The sequence below is a fragment of the Bemisia tabaci genome, chromosome 7 (assembly GCF_918797505.1).
Source record: "Bemisia tabaci chromosome 7, PGI_BMITA_v3".
Classification (NCBI taxonomy): Eukaryota; Metazoa; Arthropoda; class Insecta; order Hemiptera; family Aleyrodidae; genus Bemisia; species Bemisia tabaci.
The window spans coordinates 51,995,827-52,015,209 of record NC_092799.1 but is presented as its reverse complement, the minus strand read 5'-3'; the positions used below and the strand labels follow the sequence as shown (position 1 = coordinate 52,015,209).

At 35.2% G+C, this 19,383-nt stretch overlaps 1 protein-coding gene across 3 annotated transcripts; it reads left to right on the top strand.

Annotated features, from left to right (window-relative positions):
* The first annotated feature begins 44 nt into the window (after positions 1 to 44).
* On the top strand, positions 45 to 15,194 carry Vps52 (vacuolar protein sorting 52). Of its 3 annotated transcripts, none has more exons than XM_019054800.2 (13): positions 45 to 319; positions 1,364 to 1,626; positions 3,248 to 3,423; positions 4,457 to 4,554; positions 6,456 to 6,609; positions 7,858 to 7,990; positions 8,642 to 8,833; positions 9,656 to 9,811; positions 10,206 to 10,360; positions 11,416 to 11,500; positions 11,985 to 12,188; positions 13,205 to 13,382; positions 14,903 to 15,194. In XM_019054800.2, exons 2-13 carry the CDS (start codon positions 1,390 to 1,392, stop codon positions 15,151 to 15,153), a joined length of 2,019 nt encoding a protein of 672 aa, XP_018910345.2. In that variant the 5' UTR covers positions 45 to 319; positions 1,364 to 1,389; the 3' UTR covers positions 15,154 to 15,194. The 3 variants fall into 3 exon arrangements, with proteins under 3 accessions (XP_018910345.2, XP_072158400.1, XP_018910347.2); XM_072302299.1 differs by having other exon boundaries at positions 45 to 329; XM_019054802.2 differs by having other exon boundaries at positions 48 to 172.
* Positions 15,195 to 19,383: the final 4,189 nt, after the last annotated feature.

Here is a 19,383-nt window from a genome sequence, read left to right as displayed (position 1 = left end):
CGTATAGATGTCGTCACTGTCGGCCATTATCAGTTGTTGTTGTTCTTGTTATGTGTATGTGTATGTACTTTTTGTGTTGTTATCAGAATTGTCAGAAAGTTAGTTAATTTATTGTAAATCCAATCATACATTTCAGTTTGTCAAATTATTCATAAGGATCAACTCTAAGGAAGTAAGTTGGTGTTAGCACCCGGACTTGTAGTGCATTATCGGTTTGGCAATTATCATTCTATTTTTGAAACAGATTTTGGTAGTAAACATCCGGATTGAAACTTCATTATCTTCATTACTTGCTCATGCAAATGAATCATCATTAAAGGTAACTAAAGGTAAATATCCACATTGCTTTGGTGTCTCTACAACTCATTCAAACTACGCTAAACTGCGACAAACCGGTTATTTTGCAAGATCTCCTTTTGCGAGACCTACTTATTTGCTATCGCTCATCGTAGATGTGCTTGCTGATACATTCTTTTATCAGTGCTGTGTAGTTCCTCGCAAGGAAATTTAAGAAATCTCGATAATGAATAGCATTCTTTTAAGGTGATTCGACAGTTGCCATTTTTTGTGTCAGAGCGACGTGCGATGTATCGCATCAATTTGTTCCATAATTTCAGCTGCTTGTCATTTTTTTCGAATTTTGAGATTGCACTTCTGTTGTCATGAGACTAAAAAATTCATGTACCAAATTCAACAAAGAAATTCAACGTAATTAAGGCAGGGTTTTTTCCGGGGAAAAATATCGCATTCGAGTGCAGTTCCGATATCAGTATCGAATGCGATATTTTTCCTCTAAAAAAACCGTGCCTTTATTATGTTGAATTTCTTTGTTTCATTTGGCACATGAATTCTTTATTCTCATGACAACAGAAGTGCGATTTCAAAATTCAAAGAAAATGACAAGCAGCTGAAATTAAGTATGGAACAAATTGATGCGATATATCGCATGTCGCTTTGACACAAAAATGGCAACCGTCGAATCACCTTAATTTGTCTTCAGCATACAGTCAAAGTCTTTTTAGCGCAAGAAACTAGTTCTGTTTGCTACAATAAGCTCAAAATGCCAAGTGTGGCCTGTGTGACCCACTAAGATTTTCAAGAGACAATCAATTTAAGTAAGTAATGTGCGATGCACTGTCTCCTCCCAGAAAGTTTTACAAGCGTCATTTTCACAAAAACTGAGTTATTCGCTTAATTGTCGCAAATTCCTTTCAGGCTTTAAACATCCGAAATTAATACCTAGTGAGGCTGACACAGCTGAATTTTCAAGCTCCCTAATATCAAATGACTACTTTAGTCTAGAAGCTAGAACACTGTTCCAATGTTATTCTAAATTTTCTCCCCTATCATTTGTAAATTTCAGGCTCTGAAGCAACATCACCCATTAAAATGGAATCTGTCGGAGGGACTGAGAGCGAGGCGCCTAGCTGTAAAATTGAACATCTTGAGAACGATTCTGTGGTTCAAGAGGTTCTTCAGAATGGAACTGATCTGCGTCAGTATTCAAGACAAGTAGAAAAAGAACTGAAAGAAGTTGAAAATAAATCCATACAAGATTACATCAAAGAGAGTCAAAATATTGTTAGTTTACATAACCAAATAGCCGCATGTGATGATATTCTTGAGGTAAGTAAAATTCACAGCCTTATACTTGAACGTTTCTAGATTAAAGCAAACGGATTGAAGGGCTGAGGGATATTTTTCACAATACTAGACAGTGAGATTTTACATTATTAGCGAAACTTGTTTCAGGGTACACTCTAGAAAGATTACCTACCACGGGAGCTCACTTTGTCTTCCCAAAACTTGAATTTACATTTCATTTGTGTCTTGAGTTCCCAGGTAGTTTTTCAATTTTAAATGGCTTACATTGAAATCATTAGAATTTTGCCTAACCTGTCCATCTATAATGCCTACCATTTTGCTCCCTCATCTTTTTGTATTTTATCAATGTAATATTTTATTTATTCCTTTTTTTTTCTTTCTTTTTTTTCTATTATTCTAAGAGAATGAAAACCTGGAAGGTTCATATTAACATTTTCAGTAAAGCCATTTGAACTGCCCGTTGAATCTGACCAGTTACCTAATTTCTCTTGTAATATCTTTGAAGGTTAACTAAATTTGATTTAAAGGGGGTCACCTGCATTGTGACTTATTTTAATGTGGTGAATTTTAGCAAGAGAAAGCGAATGGGTCAGTTTTGCTGGTCACAGAATCATCTTTTGATACTTGATTCTCGTAGATCAGCTAAAAATAATAAGATCTGTACCAACAGCAACTTTCTACGTGCAATATTAACTGATATATTGCCCCTTGAAAAGTCAAGTCGTTGACTTCATCTACCGCGATAGTGATACCCTTGGTTTCTTCTGCCTTGCTTTTTTGTCGGTGCGACACGCATTTGCACTGGTTGTTCAACGTGAAACTCGGATGAAAAGGAAAAGGTGTCATTACCGCGTATGATGAGGTCAAAAACCGGACTTTTCTAAGGGCGATATCTCGGCTAATATTGAACGTAGGAAGTTGCTGCATAGACAGATCTTATTATTTTTGGCTAATCTACAAGAATCAAGTATCAAAATACAATTCTGTGCCCAGCCCAACTGACCCATTATCAATTATCCTGCACTAAATTAGGTACCTTGATGGCAAAATATGAATTTTCTTAGCAATAACTAATAAAAAGTAACAATTTATAGAATTAAAAGTCTCCTCAGTGCAGAAAACTTGAAAAAAAAGAGAAAAATATAGGTTCCATACATTTTTACATAATTTTAAGTTTTACTTTTTCCAATGTTGAGAAAGTGAAGAAGCTTAAGAGAGAACGTAAATGCCTACTTCCTGCAGAGTGCTATTAAATTTTACCTCCAAAAAATACGAGAGACAAATAGAGACCGTTCATTGGTGTTCTTCCAATGAGGAATTTTTCTACTTGCAATTTTTTCTCAACAGATACTAAAAAGTAATTTTAAGGATTGAGTTGTGGATCCTTTAATGGAAAAAGTTTCTATACCTGCCATCAGGAGGCGTTCGTCGGGTCCTTATTTGCTTCTAAAAAGTCATAATGTCCTGATAAAAGTATAATTTGATTATTACGGACAACAGTAATGATTAATACAATCTGTATCCATTTGCCCCTGATAAATTGTGCAGAGTGCAATACATCTGGCGTGCTATCTTTTATGATGTTAGACTCAAAGTTGTCTAACAAAAAATCTTATTTTTATTTTTTTATTTTTTTTTCTAGCGGATGGAGTCCATGTTGCAAAGTTTTCAAAGTGATCTTGGGAGCATAAGCAATGAAATACTATCACTACAACAGAAATCATGCACAATGAGCCAGCATTTACATAATAGACAAGCTATTCGAGGCCAACTAAACCAGTTCATTGAAGAGATGGTTGTCTCTGACTCTCTTATTTCGTAAGTTTTACGTTGTCCTTTTTTAATTTTGCAATATAGATTGAAAACTTACCCTTGAAAAGCAATGTCTTGTTGGAACCTGTTTCAAATAAGTTTACTCTTTTCATGCGCCGGCATCAATACTGTTATTGCCATTGTTGCAGACCTGAAAAAAGAGGGTGCATATTTGAAACAGACTCCTCTATTGGAAAGGTAGCTCTTACTTTTTCTTAGTTCCCGCAAGGACCATGCAAAGACTATGGACTTAACCCTGTGTTATGCTTTTTTGAACTTGTCTTACCCTTCAAAGCACCAATTATGCAATCTTGGAACCCTTATCCAAGTTTCCCTTAAACACTTGCAAGAAGCTTCCCGCACTCTGTTTCCCCAATTTCAGCTGTCAATTTTTTGCAAGTCGCTCTTTTAGAACTTCTCATGTTCTTCTCATTTTTTTTTTCTTTTTGCAATACTTTGTTTGGCTTTTTGGGTTGTTGATCAGATCTGTAATTTTTTTAGTTGGATGAATGTTGAATATGCTTCCCCTGTAATCGAATTCAAGGTATACAAAATCATCAAAGATTCTCAATTTAAAAATTATTTGCATTATAGGCTCATAGATAACTCTTTCTGTCTACTTTCTGAGAAATATATTTTTTGACGTTTGATTTGAGTGTACAACAAAAATCACTCTCCAATATCCCTTTAAGTAAGTCGCAAGGGCTTTCATATTTTTCTTCATAAGGCACGTAGTTTTATTAAAATTGGATAAGCTTTAACTGAGACCACAAAAACTACATTTTAAAAACAACTTTTTTAGGCTGAAAACTTTCAAGTGTCACGATTCATTTTTGGTTTTTGTCTCTTTTTTTAATTTTTTTTTCTCTAAACTTTTATTATTTCAGACACTAGTAACTCAGTTTTTGAGTATTTTGACTTCAAGTTCATTTTTCCAGGGATGGCGTCAAATACATTTTTATTTCAAGATTATAGCATTAAAAATGAATATTTGCTGTCAAAACTTAATTTATTTCTCTCTTGTATGTTTTATTTGCAGCATAGTTAATGACACCCCTGTAACAGACAAAGAATTTCTGGCCCAATTAAAGATTCTTAACCACAAGTTAAGTTTTGTCAGAGACCAAAGCACCAAAGGTAATTTTAAATTATTTTCTCTGTTTATTTTTCTGTGACCATGGCGAGAGGATCCTTTGAAAAGAACTTCAGCGGCAATACCTTAAGAACGATTTTGGCGGAATTATGTTGGTTTCACTTCTTTAGAATACATTTGTGGTATTTTGAAAATTGATCAAATTATTTCCTTTCCAATGATTTTACTTGTAATTATGGTAAATATATAGGGTGTTCAAAAAGTTTTGCACATTTCCGGATTTTGAGCGAACGAAAGCAGCTATTGATTTGCGGTTTATGGGTGCTTAAAGTGGACGTAATTACCAATAAAAAAGACCAAGAACAACTCTCTAGCTAAAAAATGACAGAGATACAGGGAAAATGATATGTAGCGTGACCCCCTCCAGGATTTTTAGCTACAAATATGATATTCAAGGGAAAAAAAGTTAAAGGAGAATTGAGTGTTTTTATTGAAAAAACTTACAAAATCTTACAGAAATTGACGAACTTCAAGTTTCTTCATCGGGTGACACGGATGACTCAACATTCGGCTGTTTTTTGAAGTGTTTTCCACCACTTTGAACACAAAGCTTCAGCCGCTCTGCCCAATTCACAAGGATCGTCTTTTGGAAGTCTTCTTGATGGAGGGTTTTGAAGCATTTTCGAACAGCGGTTTTGATCTAGGCTATGGAATCAAACCGTGTGCCTCTCAGAAATTTCTTTAACTCAGGAAAGAGCCATTCCAAAGCCTAGATCAAAACCGCTGTTCAAAAATGCTTCAAAACCCTCCGTCAAGAGGACTTTGAAAAGACGATCCTTGTGAAGTGGGCAGAACGGCTGAAGCTTTGTGTTCAAAGTGGTGGAAAACACTTCGAAAAACAGCCGAATGTTGAGTCATCCGTGTCATCCGATGAAGAAACTTGAAGTTCGTCAATTTCCGTAAGATTTTGTAAGTTTTTTCAATAAAAACACTCAATTCTCATTTAACTTTTTTTCCCTTGATAAACATATTTGTAGCTAAAAATCCCGGAGGGGGTCACGCTACATGTCATTTTCAAAACCCTGTATCTCTGTCATTTTTTAAGCTAGAGAGTTGTTCTTGGTCTTTTTTATCGGTAATTACGTCTACTCTAAGCACACATAAACCGCAAATCAATAGCTGCTTTCGTTCGCTCGAAATCCGGAAGTGTGCAAAACTTTTTGAACACCCCATGTATATGTAAGGAGTGTGTGATGATGATTTCTAAGCGCTCAGCTGATAGGGAACCCTTTTTTATTTTGACCTGCCTATAGAATTCTAGCATACTGGTGGCATCACGTTCAAATGACACACTGACTCAATAACAAGATGGCGGATAGGAGCCCCGCTTATTTAGAATAGATTTATCTATTATACATGTATTTAATGCTTCTGATATCAAAGAGAGGAGGAGGACAATAGTTCTTTCTAAGTCATTTTTTTAACAGTAGTGTACTTTTCTCAAAATTGATGGTTGAAATTTTGGTGAGGCGAGTTTTTTCACTCAGCGTTGCTCATCTTCTTTGGGGAACTTGAAAAGACGCCTTCATAGAAAACTGCTGAGCGCTTCTCTAATAAAAACATATTAGAGCTTCCATGCTTGTTGCTGTTTCTTTTTTTATTGATTTGTTTAAAGGGCAAATGCACTTGCAAGTAACAAGTCCAGAGTAAGATAACTGCATTTTTTTCTTTCTTTTACATAAACAGCCAAATAGTCAAATAGTTTACAGAGAACTATTCACACAAAAAACCTAAGTCAGTGTTAGCTTGTGTGACATCTTGCATAGAAGTGACATGAATAATTTTACAAGTGAATTTGCTATCATTAATTTTAACATTATATGCAAGTTTTTTACATTTTAATCCATCAATTTTTCTTTTTAATATTTTTCAATATTTTTTACAGAAGTAAGAGCTTGTCAAGATGTCAAGGATGTTTTAGAAAAGTTAAAGATTAAGGCTGTGATAAAGATCCGAGCGTACTTATTGGAACAAATATCAAAATTTAGGAAACCAATGACCAACTATCAAATTCCTCAAAACGCTATACTAAAATTTAAGTAAGTCCTTTCTCTGTTCTTGTTTTATCTCATAAAGGATGCGAATCATTGCTTGTTGAATTATTTTTATTTGCACATAACTCGTTATACATATCGTAGAATCCACCCAAAAGGTTTTCAATATCAAAGTGATTAAATATCAAGATTTTAACATGTTTACAGAAATTCTAACCGTTATTACGTGTCAAAGTTTTTTTCCATGAAAAAGATAAAACATTTACTGAATAATAGCGTTTTAAAAATTGCTTGTCAATTTTTTTTCAAAATAGTACAGTGTCAAGTCAATTGTGTTAGAAATTTTGATCTAAATAAGGTTGAAAAAGGATCTAGGGTCCATTCTGCAGGGAAAAAGACGAGTACACAGTACTTAAACTCCCATTTTGTTTTGATGAGGATTATGTTTAATTCAAACAGTAAAATAAACAATTAAAAAATGTATCTATACTCTGCAATGAAAGCTGTGGTACAGTATGTCAGATGAGAACAAAAATTTTACATCTTTGTGAGCTCTCTTGTGTTACTGGTTGATTGATGAAATGCATCTGTCACAGAATCATGTTTTGCAGAATATATATTCTTGATTCGCTGAAAATAGTAAGATGCGGCATGACGATTAGTTTCTATCTTTAATTTCACTAAAGATATCAGCCTTCAAGAAACATGATGAACTGCAGTCATCCATCAAGTAATGCGGATCATCAGATAATCCATCATTTCCTTATTTTCAAGAATATTTTTCTTTCTATATCACAAGTTTAATCAACACAATGCAAATTTTTGACACAAAGAAAAATATGGTATCGTAGAATACAAAATTCTGCATGACCTGGTTGCATCTGAAGCTGAGTGCCTAGCTTGGTCACATACAAATGGAAGCCTAAGATTAAATGAAGGAACAGTGTTTCTCACGAAAAAAACAAAAAAAACTTTGATCTTTGAGTCTTATGGGATGAAACAAGGCATGAGGCTCAAGCTGCAAACATGAACATCTGATTTAGCATTCTGCCACACTCTGATTGATTGATTCTAGAGAGGGGATTTTTCTTAATTCTAATATAGGGCAAACTGCGTAATTTACGCAATATTTAGGCAAGTTGAAACACATAGTTTCTTCTTCTTTTGGAAAAAATGACTTTGCTCTTGATAACAGTAAGTAAAATTCTGGGTTTCTTTTGGTTATTTTTGGTCAACATCTATGGATTATTATTTGTTTTCTAATATTTTGGATTTTTATTGTCCTCAATTCAGATTTTTCTATGAGTTTGTGTTAACTCATGAAAGGGCAGTGGCAATGGAAGTCTGCACTGAGTACGTCAATACTATGAGTAAAGTTTATTACTCCTACTTCAATTCATATTCATCTGAATTAATGAAACTCCAAGTAAGTTATTTTTCATGCCACCTTTGACTCAGCCTACTGTAACCTCCATCATTTTTCATGACTTTGGTGTTTTTTTTTTTATGATTCTCATCAAGCTCAGGATTTTGCACATGAAAAAATCGGAATTCCCTGGTCAAACCAATTGTCTATTCAATATGGGACTGCTTAGACACTATTCGTGGCTGAGAATAGAACAAGTTTACTTTATGCTGCCCTGAAAAGGCTAGTATTTGTTAATTTACTGTTGTATAAACTTGCAATTGTTTACTTTAAAGATATCTTGCCTGAAGGTTTAATTATGGTGAAACTTGAGGAAAACTCTAAAGCTGAAAGCTAAAATATGCGCTTTCCTCCTAGAACTAAGGTTCTTTTCCCCAGAAACGGTCTTTTACGTTACCTAAATTTTTTTTCCAGATAGGTACTCTACGTTTTTATCATATTTTTAAATTCTGAAATAAATTGGAGAAAATGAAAGAACATTACAGTCAAGAAATAACTTGATAAAAATCTCTCTTGAAAAACTCACTCCTAAAATCAAAGGTTTCCTCATTCCAGATACATAAGCATGTTCACAAATATTTTATTCTCCGAGTTAATCGCTCATACTATTCATCTAATATAATGTTTTTGTTTAACGTGTCTTTTTTGCAGTATGATGAATGCGCTACAAAACATGATTTAATGGGTACTGAGGACAGTGCTAAAAGTGCGCTTTTTTCAAAAAATAGCACTTACAAACAGAAAAGCACCATATTTTCCATTGGTAATCGAGGAGAGGTTCTAACATCTCAGCTAGAAGCTCCAATAATTGTTCCACATTCCGCCCATAAAAATGATGCTAGAGTGAGTAAATTAATGTTCCCTCTCTTCAGGATTTACCTTTACAAATTAATCCAAATAATTTATCTCTGAAAGTCAAGTTTTTCCATAAGTATTCGAGGAGATTTTTTTTTTGTTTGTTTTTGTTTTTTTCATTTACAGAAAAAAAAAATTACCAAATAAAAGTATTGGTAGAAAAAAATTTAATTTACAGAAAATTCTGAATAAAAATAAAACATTTTTAGGTGTCAAAAAGTTTATGGAAATGAATATGAGGGGCTCTCTTCACACATCTGTTCAACATGATTTGTAAAATCATATATTTTGATCTCTAAATCTTAAAAATTACCAAAAACGTATGAAATCTGTTCCAATATCTAGTTTCTGCTTTTAATTTTAAGAGAAATATTAACCTTCAAAGATGGTTGATGTCATCCGCTTCAGTAATTTGTATCAGACTCTCTTCAACTTTTATTTTATCATTGATGTGTGTGGCATAGCTAGTTTTCTGAGTTCATTGAAACAGTGGTTCATTTTTCACGGTTCTATTGTCTGACACTATAGCAGCGCTACCTTAACACTCTCCCTTCTGGCAACATATTTCTGCATTTCATACCACAAATCCTCCAAGATTTAATATTCATCATAAATAGCATTCAGAAAATAAAAGAAAACTGTCCATGACAGTGAATGATTCAGAATGGTGATCCTCCCTTCCTTGAGGAGGTTGCTAGGAAATTTCTCTTCATTAGATAAGAAATGTTTCAAAGTTTCTAAAGTTTATTAAGTTTTTCCCAATTTTTATTTACTCTTTGACTCGTTGTTGTCTTGTTTTTCTGTTTTCAGTATCCTTTCGAGGCAATTTTTCGATCGTTACAATATGCTTTGGTTGACAATGCTTGCCGAGAGTATTTATTTTTAGGTGAATTTTTCATGCTCAAACCCTCCTCTGCCTTAAACATCTTTAGTCAAGTAATGGATAAAACCCTCAACCTCCTTTTTGTAAGTGATAAGTATTCATGTTCCATCTAGGTAATTCAAGTTCCTTTTTTTCTTTTCGAAATTTAGGTATACCAATATTATCATGTATCGAAATTGAGGTAACTCCTTACAGGAGATTCCAGGTGGCGGTAGCCACCCTGGCCTCCTAAATCAACTTTTCCCAAAAGCACTCTTTCTGTGACCAAGTTGTGCCTTTTAGTGATGCCCTAAGAGATTTTTTTTACTAGTTTTGTCAATAAATTATTTCCAATGAACTTTCATCTTATTGGTATCCTCTATTTTCAGTGCTTAGTATGCATATTTGTGTGAAATCAGTGAACTAATTGTAATGAGATTTGCTTTGCCAAGATTAGCCTCTTCTTTGATTCTCATCTCTTTGCTTCTCTGTCCTCAGAAAAATTTGGAAACATATGTGGATCATTGTTATGATACTATTGCTCTTTTCCTGTGTGCTCATTTGGCCATGCGGTATCAACTCTTATGTCACAAACGAGCTGTCCCAGCCTTGGACCAATACTGGGATTTAGTGCAAGCATGTATTTGGCCCAGGTAAAATTTAATTCATTCTATTTAGTAGCAATCAAAAAGAAGTATTTCCGTGAAGGAAGAAAAAGCAAACAGCAACCCTCTTTTTGGAAGTCTCTCTTTGTGAACTTCGGTGAAACTTAAAATCTGAATGGAAATAAAATAATGCCATTCAATATTGTGCAAACTTTTCAAATGCAGGAGGACTTTAATTCATGATGAAAGAGGAGTAACTATCTCTCCAAATTCCCTTTGAAGATTACCTCCCATTCGAGATTGCTGTATCTACTGATGATGGATGTGTCATTTAATGATCTATTGATTGATTTTTCTTTTTTGTTTTTCAAATCTTCATACATTTCCAAATTTTTGAGGAAATTAAGTCCACTTGGTGTCATTAGATAGAAACTGAGTTGTTCTTACATACCCAGCCAAGATTAGCTCTCAAGCGGCCTCATTTAAAAATTACAGCACCATTCTCAGTTATTTTGGGAACTGCTTTTATGCGAAAAACACCAGGCAGTCATATCAGATTAAAATGCAAGCAACTGCAAAATTATGATGTCAGTTTTACTCAATGATGAGAACGATTGTTCCTATAATTCTTGGTTGATTTTACTATTCTCTAATTTATATGAGCCTTTGAAAGGGAAAATATTTAAAATCGCCGAGTCTAAGGATGCTTTAATTCGAGATCAAAATTCACTCAATACAAACATTTTTTAGTCCCATGTAGTTGAGGAGCTTTCAGGAAAAACGGCCGGTATTGAAAAGTTGCCTTTGAGGAAAGAGCATTTGAGGTCTTCATTTTAACTTTCCGGCAACTGGCAGTGATTTGCATTGCAGGGTGTATTAGCTAATACACCCTAGAATGAAAAACGACCATTGGTAAAACTTCAAACTCATTTTTTTCAAAACGCGATTGTTGATATGGGCCCTTTTAAGGGGAAAAGTCCCCAATTATTCTTCGCTCTCAATTTCTATTATATCTCTCTGGTATTTTACAAAAAAACATCTGTAACAACCGTTCCCCCCCCCCCCCCCAAGCGACTAATCTCTCACTTGGATTTGATTCCTAGGTTTGAATTTGTTTTTCAACTGAACATCAAAAGTATCAAAAATTGTGATCCATGGAAATTCAATAAAGAAATGAAACCACATTATGTAAGTCATTTCACCCTTAATCATTATTTAAATCACGTAATTCAATTTATTTTCAACTCGACTGTTTTTGAAAAATGTAAGTACATACCTTACACCTCTTAAAAATATGATTATCTCTCAACAGATATTTTAAAAAGGCTTTCAAAATAATGAGCTAGCCCACGCAGAAACTACAGAATTATTTTAACTTTCACTCCTATGGACAATAATATTTTCTAATCAATTTTGTATTTGCGATAGATTTCTTGTAAACCTGGAAAATTCCTTGCATTTTGCAATGAAAGTCTGTGCAACCCATGGCAAAAATCATTGAAATTTGTTGTCGCTTCGGCCGCATAACCCTGACTAAAAAGAAGAAAATCTATTTCATCACTATTGTTGCCAGACAGTTGTGAAATGTTATCTTTTCCTTCATTTAAACCCATGTAAGATTACACAATCTGACAACCCTGCTCATCACTCGCCATTTCTTCATTTTGAACAGATTGCTCGCCGGTATGCCGAGTACAGTAGTGCATTGATAGAAATCAGTGAAGAATTTCCTCACGAGTTGGTGACCAAACTGCTGGCTCAATTACTAGAGGAAACGCACTGCTTTTTGTTGCGCATGGCTGCCATTTTCACCACCCGCAAGGAGCAGTTAATATTCCTCATCAACAACTATGACCTCATAATCACCACTCTAATGGTAATCATTGTGTAAATATAAATTTAATCATCTTTATCTAAACTACAGAAGAAATGAAAGCAAATTAATGATTTAATGTTCAAAGTGGAACACCCTGTATTTTAAGAGAGGTGTTGCGGATTTCCTGTCATACTTTACTTTTTGAAAATCCAATGACCGTTGTTATTCCATGAATTGGACCACTAGATAGGATAAGGAATTAAGCGCCAGGTGCAGCCCATGTTATTTTGACAAAATTTCATGCAGAATACGAAATCATCAAAAACTTCCATAATTAGCTTATAAGTGAGAAATAAACATTTGTATTTTACATTATGAACAGTAAATTCAAACTTCCTGCTTACAAAAAAACAGCATTAACGCTGGTCAAACCAGGCATTGAAATCAACTTTTTTGTTGGGTAAATAACTCGAGCTTGATTTTGCTTGCACATTCTTTCCTTTCTGATACAAGGTACCTTTTCTCTCCTCAGAAAAAAGTCAGTGCACAAGAAACCTCTTTCATTTAGGGTTGCCATAGTTTCTTCGCCTTCGAATTCCCTGATTTTATTTGCTTTCCCTGCCTCCTAAATATTCTTGATCTTTGAACAAAATTTCCACCTATTTTTTTCTTCTTTCTTTTTTTATAACACCAACTTATGCTAAACTTGGGACAAAATTTCCTTGTACAGAGATCAAATTATGGAGGAAGGCATTCAGTAGCTGGTTAAAAGATGACAAGTCTGAGAAAGTACCAGAAAGGATAAACAGTTGGATGATCAGTAATATGTCATAGTGATTAGTAGATGTGTCAGGAATTCCCTGAATTTTCCCACAAATCCCCTAACTTTTCCTGATCGCTGCAAGTTCCCTTACTGTCTCGAATTCCCCTGTTTTTCCAGACAGCTGGCATTCCTGAAATTGCATACTGAGCCTAGTATGCACCAAGGAAATTTCCAATATCAACTCTTAAGAAAGACATTTGTTTTCATGATTAATGCACTTAAAAATGAGTCCATTTCAATTATGTGCTTGCAGGAACGTACGCGAGAAAACTCTAAAGAAGTGGACAATTTTCGAGCTAATCTCCATGCAAGGAACATGGAGTTTGCCGAGGAGATCTTATCACCCCATTTTGGCGGGATGATTCAGTACGTGAAGGAGGAAGAAATGTCAGGGGATAAAAAGCAGTCGGAGGAAATGAAAAAACTTGAAAGTATGTCTTAGGTTTTAAAAATTTATCATTCATTTCTTTTAAGGCTGAACTAACTCCTTTGTAAAATACCAACAACCGAAGTCAGTACTGAATTTAAAGTGAATCAAGGTGTACTAGTTCTGTTGATCAGAAATTTGAAACTTGACTAGTTATAAATTTTCCTCCAGTCAAAATTAAAATAAACAATAGGAGGAAATATCTTGTGCAAGATAATATTATTATATTTTCAAGTTGAAAGGCTCCAAATTAAGAAGTGAAAGTATGTTGTCACCTTTCGGCCAAAGTATCTCAAGTGCCATTTTTACCGGAATTGAGTTATGAAGAGTTCCGAAATAATAAGATGCATTTACACACGAAAATAATAATTTTTAGAACGAAAATGTAGAAATATAAATGAAAATCGATCAAAGTTGATGTACTTTCGTATCACAGGCGCCATTTGGGAGAGAAATATCACAAGCGCCAAGTTTGGCAACTGCCCACCTTTCTGATCGTTTACAATTTTTGTTAAAGCAACCTTCGGAATGACCTGATGCTAAATTATTATCGTATGAAAATGCATCTTAATATTTTGTATATAATATTTTTTTAGAATAAAAATAAATAATTATGGAAAATACTCCTTCGAAGTAATGAATTTTTATATCACAAGCGATGGCGCTTGTGAGCAAAGTATCAGAAGCAAAGAGCAAAGTATCACAAGCGCCAAGTTAGGTGATTGCTCATCTTGGGATTGTTTTTACAATTTTAGTATTAACAACTCTTGGAATGACCTGGAGCAATTTGTCACTTTCTGGCCGGAGTATCACAAGCGCTATTTTTATCGTTATTGAGTTATGGTTGGATTTGAATTAACAAGATGGATTTGCATACGAAAATAATAATTTTGGTTCGATTACAAATGGGAAAAACTCCATCAAACTTTATGAGCTTTTGTATCACAAGCGCCAAGGGTTCTTAGAATGCCCCGAGAAGGCGGTATCACAAGCGCCAATTTTTCGAAGAAAGAAATGTTTTTTTTTAGAAATTTTAGTAAAAGTCAAGGCAGGAAGTTGTGCTGGATGAGCACCCAAATTTTGAAGCTAAAACTCAGTCTTATGTGGTCGCAAATTAGTTTTTCGAGTCTCCTGAAAAGTTTGCAAAGTGGAGCTTGTGATACTTTCACCGGACAGTGACGATGTTAGATGGAAACTTAGCTGTTTGATTTAGATAGATTCAGGCTCATTAAACATCATCCCTAGCTCTAAGTACATATTTCGCTCCTAATCATTATCAGAAACACCAAACCATCAACTTAACAAGACATTTATGCTAACAATTCTTCCTAGTGGAGTAGCCACTAACTCATAATCCACCGGTGGCTTGTTTGCTGGAAATAAAGGTCTTGAAAGTAATTGATCACAGATCAATCTGTGGTTGCACCAGTTCAACAAAGTGAAGTGTGGAAACATCATGCTTTTTTTAAGTTTATGACTTTATATTATTTTAATTTGCCTTTACCCTTTCCTTTCCTTTTCTAGATAAGCAATTGGCCATTGTTCAACCTTTCGTGACATCTTGGAAAAAATCTTTGGATAGTATTCGTAATGAAGTACTCTCATCATTCCCAAATCTTGTGACCGGAGCAAATTTGCTCCAACTTACTTTAACACAGTTTGTTGAGTATTACCATCGATTCTTGAAACTGATTAGTTTGAATGCCCGTAATCAAATTCCGAACATTCATTACATGATGGTAGAGATAAAGAAGTACAAGACCAATTTCAATTAAAATTTATAATTTTGATAAAAATAAACTGATAAAATAACGTTTTTCATTGTTTTTTGCTTGTTTTTATTTCCCAATCGATGCATCTTTTTTTTTTCAACAATAATTTAAATTACATTAACAAAGTAGTAATAAACATCACAAGTGGGAAGCAACTTGACATTTCCTCCTCTGTACGATAAAATAATAATTTGAGAAATTGAGAAACAACAATTTTTGAAGATAATGAGAGATCAAGTTAGGTTGGGACAGCTCTGGGAGAACGAATGAACAAGGAGTGAAACCAGCATGGCAGGATAATGAAAAAAAGGCAGAAAGTTGCATTCACAGAAAATTGAATCAGTGAGAATGTGAACACACCAACTCGAAAAAATTAAAATGTTCTTGAGACACAAAAATCTGACTGCATGAACTCTTTCTCCTGGTCTAAGATTTGAATTCCTATCTTCAGTCTCCCGGGTAACATGGTCACATAGTGCTGTTTTAATCCCGTCTCCAGCCTAGCTAATCAGAAGTAGTTAAGTGTAGTTGAAAATAAAATGGACAAATTTTGAATCATGAAGAGACCGAAAATCAGTGCATCTGCGAGTGAAAATGAGCCTCCTCCGAAAAACTGTCAGTTGATCCTCCCCTCGCGACTTCAATAATAAATAAAAGTAATCAAAATGTGCCTTACAATGATATCTCCAAGTACGCAGCGTCCGGAATAACTGAAGACAGTGACAGAATAAATATTCTTAAAAACATTTGGATCCTCCCTCCTAACTTTCAGTTTCCAGTTCCGAATTTCAAAGGTAAAAATTTAAAACAACGAAAATTTTACAAAGATCTCAATTTTTTATTTGAACCAAAACCAGTTTTTTAAATTGTTCGTCTTTTTCCGCATCCAACGAGTGGTCCATTAAGCTGGGGAACCAAACGGTTCCGGAGTTATGATCGGTTGAAGTTTCCGCTCAACGCGCGCCGACCGATTTTCGCGCGCAAAAAAGTAGGATTTCACTGTTATTAAATCAGATTGAATGTTCAAACTGAGCAAAATGCAATATTAGGGACTCTTGAGGGTCGCTGAGTTCAGAAATCATAGATGCTTCCAAAAAATTCACGTTTTTAAAATTACAGCTCCGTACAGCGCTATTTTAGAGGCCCACTGAGCGCCGACCGGCCGCTCAGTGGTCCTGTACGGAGCTGTAATTTTAAAAACGTGAATTTTTTGGAAGCATCTATGATTTCTGAACTCAGCGACCCTCAAGAGTCCCTAATATTGCATTTTGCTCAGTTTGAACATTCAATCTGATTTAATAACAGTGAAATCCTACTTTTTTGCGCGCAGCCAAACTGGTTAGGAAAATGTAAGTGGTTGGCTTACTCTAAAGTTAAAAATGGTGTTTTTTGCAAATATTACGTTGTTTTGTCAAGAAAATAAGGTGGAGGAGGAGATCAAAATCTTGGACGTTCGAGTTAAAAAGAGTTTTCTGCATAGAAAGATGCGCTTGAAACTTTTAGAATTCATGCAAATAATGAGTACAGGGAGAGACAGGGTATACTTAGGTGAACAGAGGTGGCAAGGCAGCCATCAGCAGAAAAGTACACGGACTGGCGCACTGTTTGAAAATGACACAAGACTGGTGCGCTGTTAGATATGGAAGATTACAAAAGTATGCTCTGAAAAAAGGTGGTGCTTCGATAGCAAATTCGCATCCGACAAGCTTAAATAGTGGCATCGAGTCCCAGTCACCGCCGACCAACGCGTTTGTCGATCGAATCAACGACACGTATTATGCGTAGGAAGTCAAAACGCCTTCAAATTTTTGAACGCAATACGGACATCCGTCGAGGTTCTATAGTTGTATCAAGGCGCCGTAGCAAGCGCGTCCCATTGTTTATCGTTACAGACGAATATAAGTTGAGAGAGGCCGGTCATTATGCCTTCAATTTAATACATTCATATTTGTGGGCAAAATGAGAGACGACGTTTCTCCATTTGCGACGTTGCAGACTTCCTTAGAAATTTTATTTTTCTCTCGAGAAACTGGTCGACATGAAACTTAACATCTCCATGATTTTTCGTATTCGATAGCAGGAGATTTTGTTCAAAATTTAAAGTCGTAAATTTGGATTGTTTCTCTTGGAAGAGATGAATTAGGAACGGAAGTTTTGAAACACCGCAATGGAGATACGTGGTTTCGCACTTCAGTCGGACCGATACGGACATCCAACAAGCTTAAATAGTTGCATCGAGTCCCCGTCACCGCCGACCAACGCGTTTGTCGATCGAATCAACGACACGTATTATGCGTAGGAAGTCAAAACGCCTTCAAATTTTTGAACGCAATACGGACATCCGTCGAGGTTCTATAGTTGTATCAAGGCGCCGTAGCAAGCGCGTCCCATTGTTTATCGTTACAGACGAATATAAGTTGAGAGAGGCCGGTCATTATGCCTTCAATTTAATACATACATATTTGTGGGCAAAATGAGAGACGACAGTTTCTCCATTTGCGACGTTGCAGACTTCCTTAGTAATTTTATTTATCTCTCGAGAAACTAGTCCCATATAAAAGCAATTTGTTTGTTTTGAGGCAGGAAGGGCAGAAAATCTTTTTATTCAGATAGCTAATTGGGCTACTTTATCTTATTTTTTGCTGCTGACTCCGAATCGACCATTTTTGTTTCCGCAACCCACTAATTTTATGAAAAATCGAGTTTGGCAAAAAAAATCCTTTATTCAGATGCCATGATATAAAATGCAATGATATCACACAAGGCAGGCGCCATGTAAATTTCATTTAAAATTTTAAAATTTCTCTTCTCTCCAACAACGCAAATCATAGACAGAAAAATAATTAATTTAAAAAAATCAATACAAATTTATCAATTTTTTTGTACCATCTTTGGTACTACAAAAAAATTGATAAATTCGTTTCGATTTTTTTAAATTATTTTTTTTTCTGTCTATATGATGTGCTTCTTTCCGGTAATAACATTGAAGAGAGGAGAAATTTTAAATTTTTATTTATGTTTCCACGACGCCTACCTTGTATGATATCATTGCATTTCAGGCGACGAATATTAATATTTTTAGTTTGACCGGTCATCTTTACATGGAAGTGTTTTTGATGGGATATCATGAAGTTTTTCGAACGATAAGGAATTAATAAAAAGAAAAGAATGATCTGATTTTTTTACATAAATTTTGTTTTAAATTAAAGAGAGATTTGAAAACTTCTGCAGTTTTTGATGGTATAGGTATTGATGAGCACTTGAAAAGTAACTTAAAAATGTAATGTAGCTTCTTGACATTTTTAAAGCGAATTTTTAAATTTATAGAGGCTTAATATTGTTGCTGACTTTCAAATGAGGCTAGGCAATGCGTTTTTCGCAGAGTAAAGAGCAGTTCTTCTTCAATAGGTATTCTGATAGGCAATGATAGCGGCTACGTAGGGTAGGGATAGTTGTTTGCAGCTGTTTGGTCATATTCATGATCTAATTGGACGTATTTATGCTAAAAGGACGGGTAGAAAAATAGGAGTGCGCTCGTTAGTTGAGGGCCATAAGAATGAATGGGAATTATCAGGCGCCAGTGACATCAGCGGCAACGGTGAAGCCCAGGAACGACGATCCGAGGCATCAACTCATGAGCCCTGTCCACAACGCTCTTGTCACAAGCCCTTTGCTCATGAATTAGCATACTTAGGCGTTTAGTTCCTTTTGATTTAATTGAAAATCCCACTTTTCCATTTCCCCAAAAGGAGTGTCGCCCACTTTAACATTGTTTCTTATGCAGCTCAAATGAGCACGCCCCATCAATTCCACCCATCTCTAGTTCCATTTAGCATAAATACGTCCAATTGTAGCATCAGCGAAATGAGTATTTGGACGAATTTATGCTAAACAAACTGTAAGCCGAGCGCAACAAATTGTTGCGCAGAGAATTTTCCACGGGTCATCAGGGAAAGAATTTAGTCGTCATCGCAACGTCAGTATTGCAGTGCCATCTTGCACCGCCACCAGCGTGGAAATATTGATCCAAAATTGAGGCACATTTTGGCTTGTCGAGAAAAATTTCCAAGCGCAACAAATTGTTGCATAGAGAATTTTCCACCTTCATTAGCGGAAACAGTCTCTCTGCTATCATATGCCGTCATATTGCTCCCGACACGGCCTAGTTCTATACTCTCTGCTAGAGCCCAGGATGTAGATGTCCAGTATAAAAAAGGATATTAATCAAAAAGA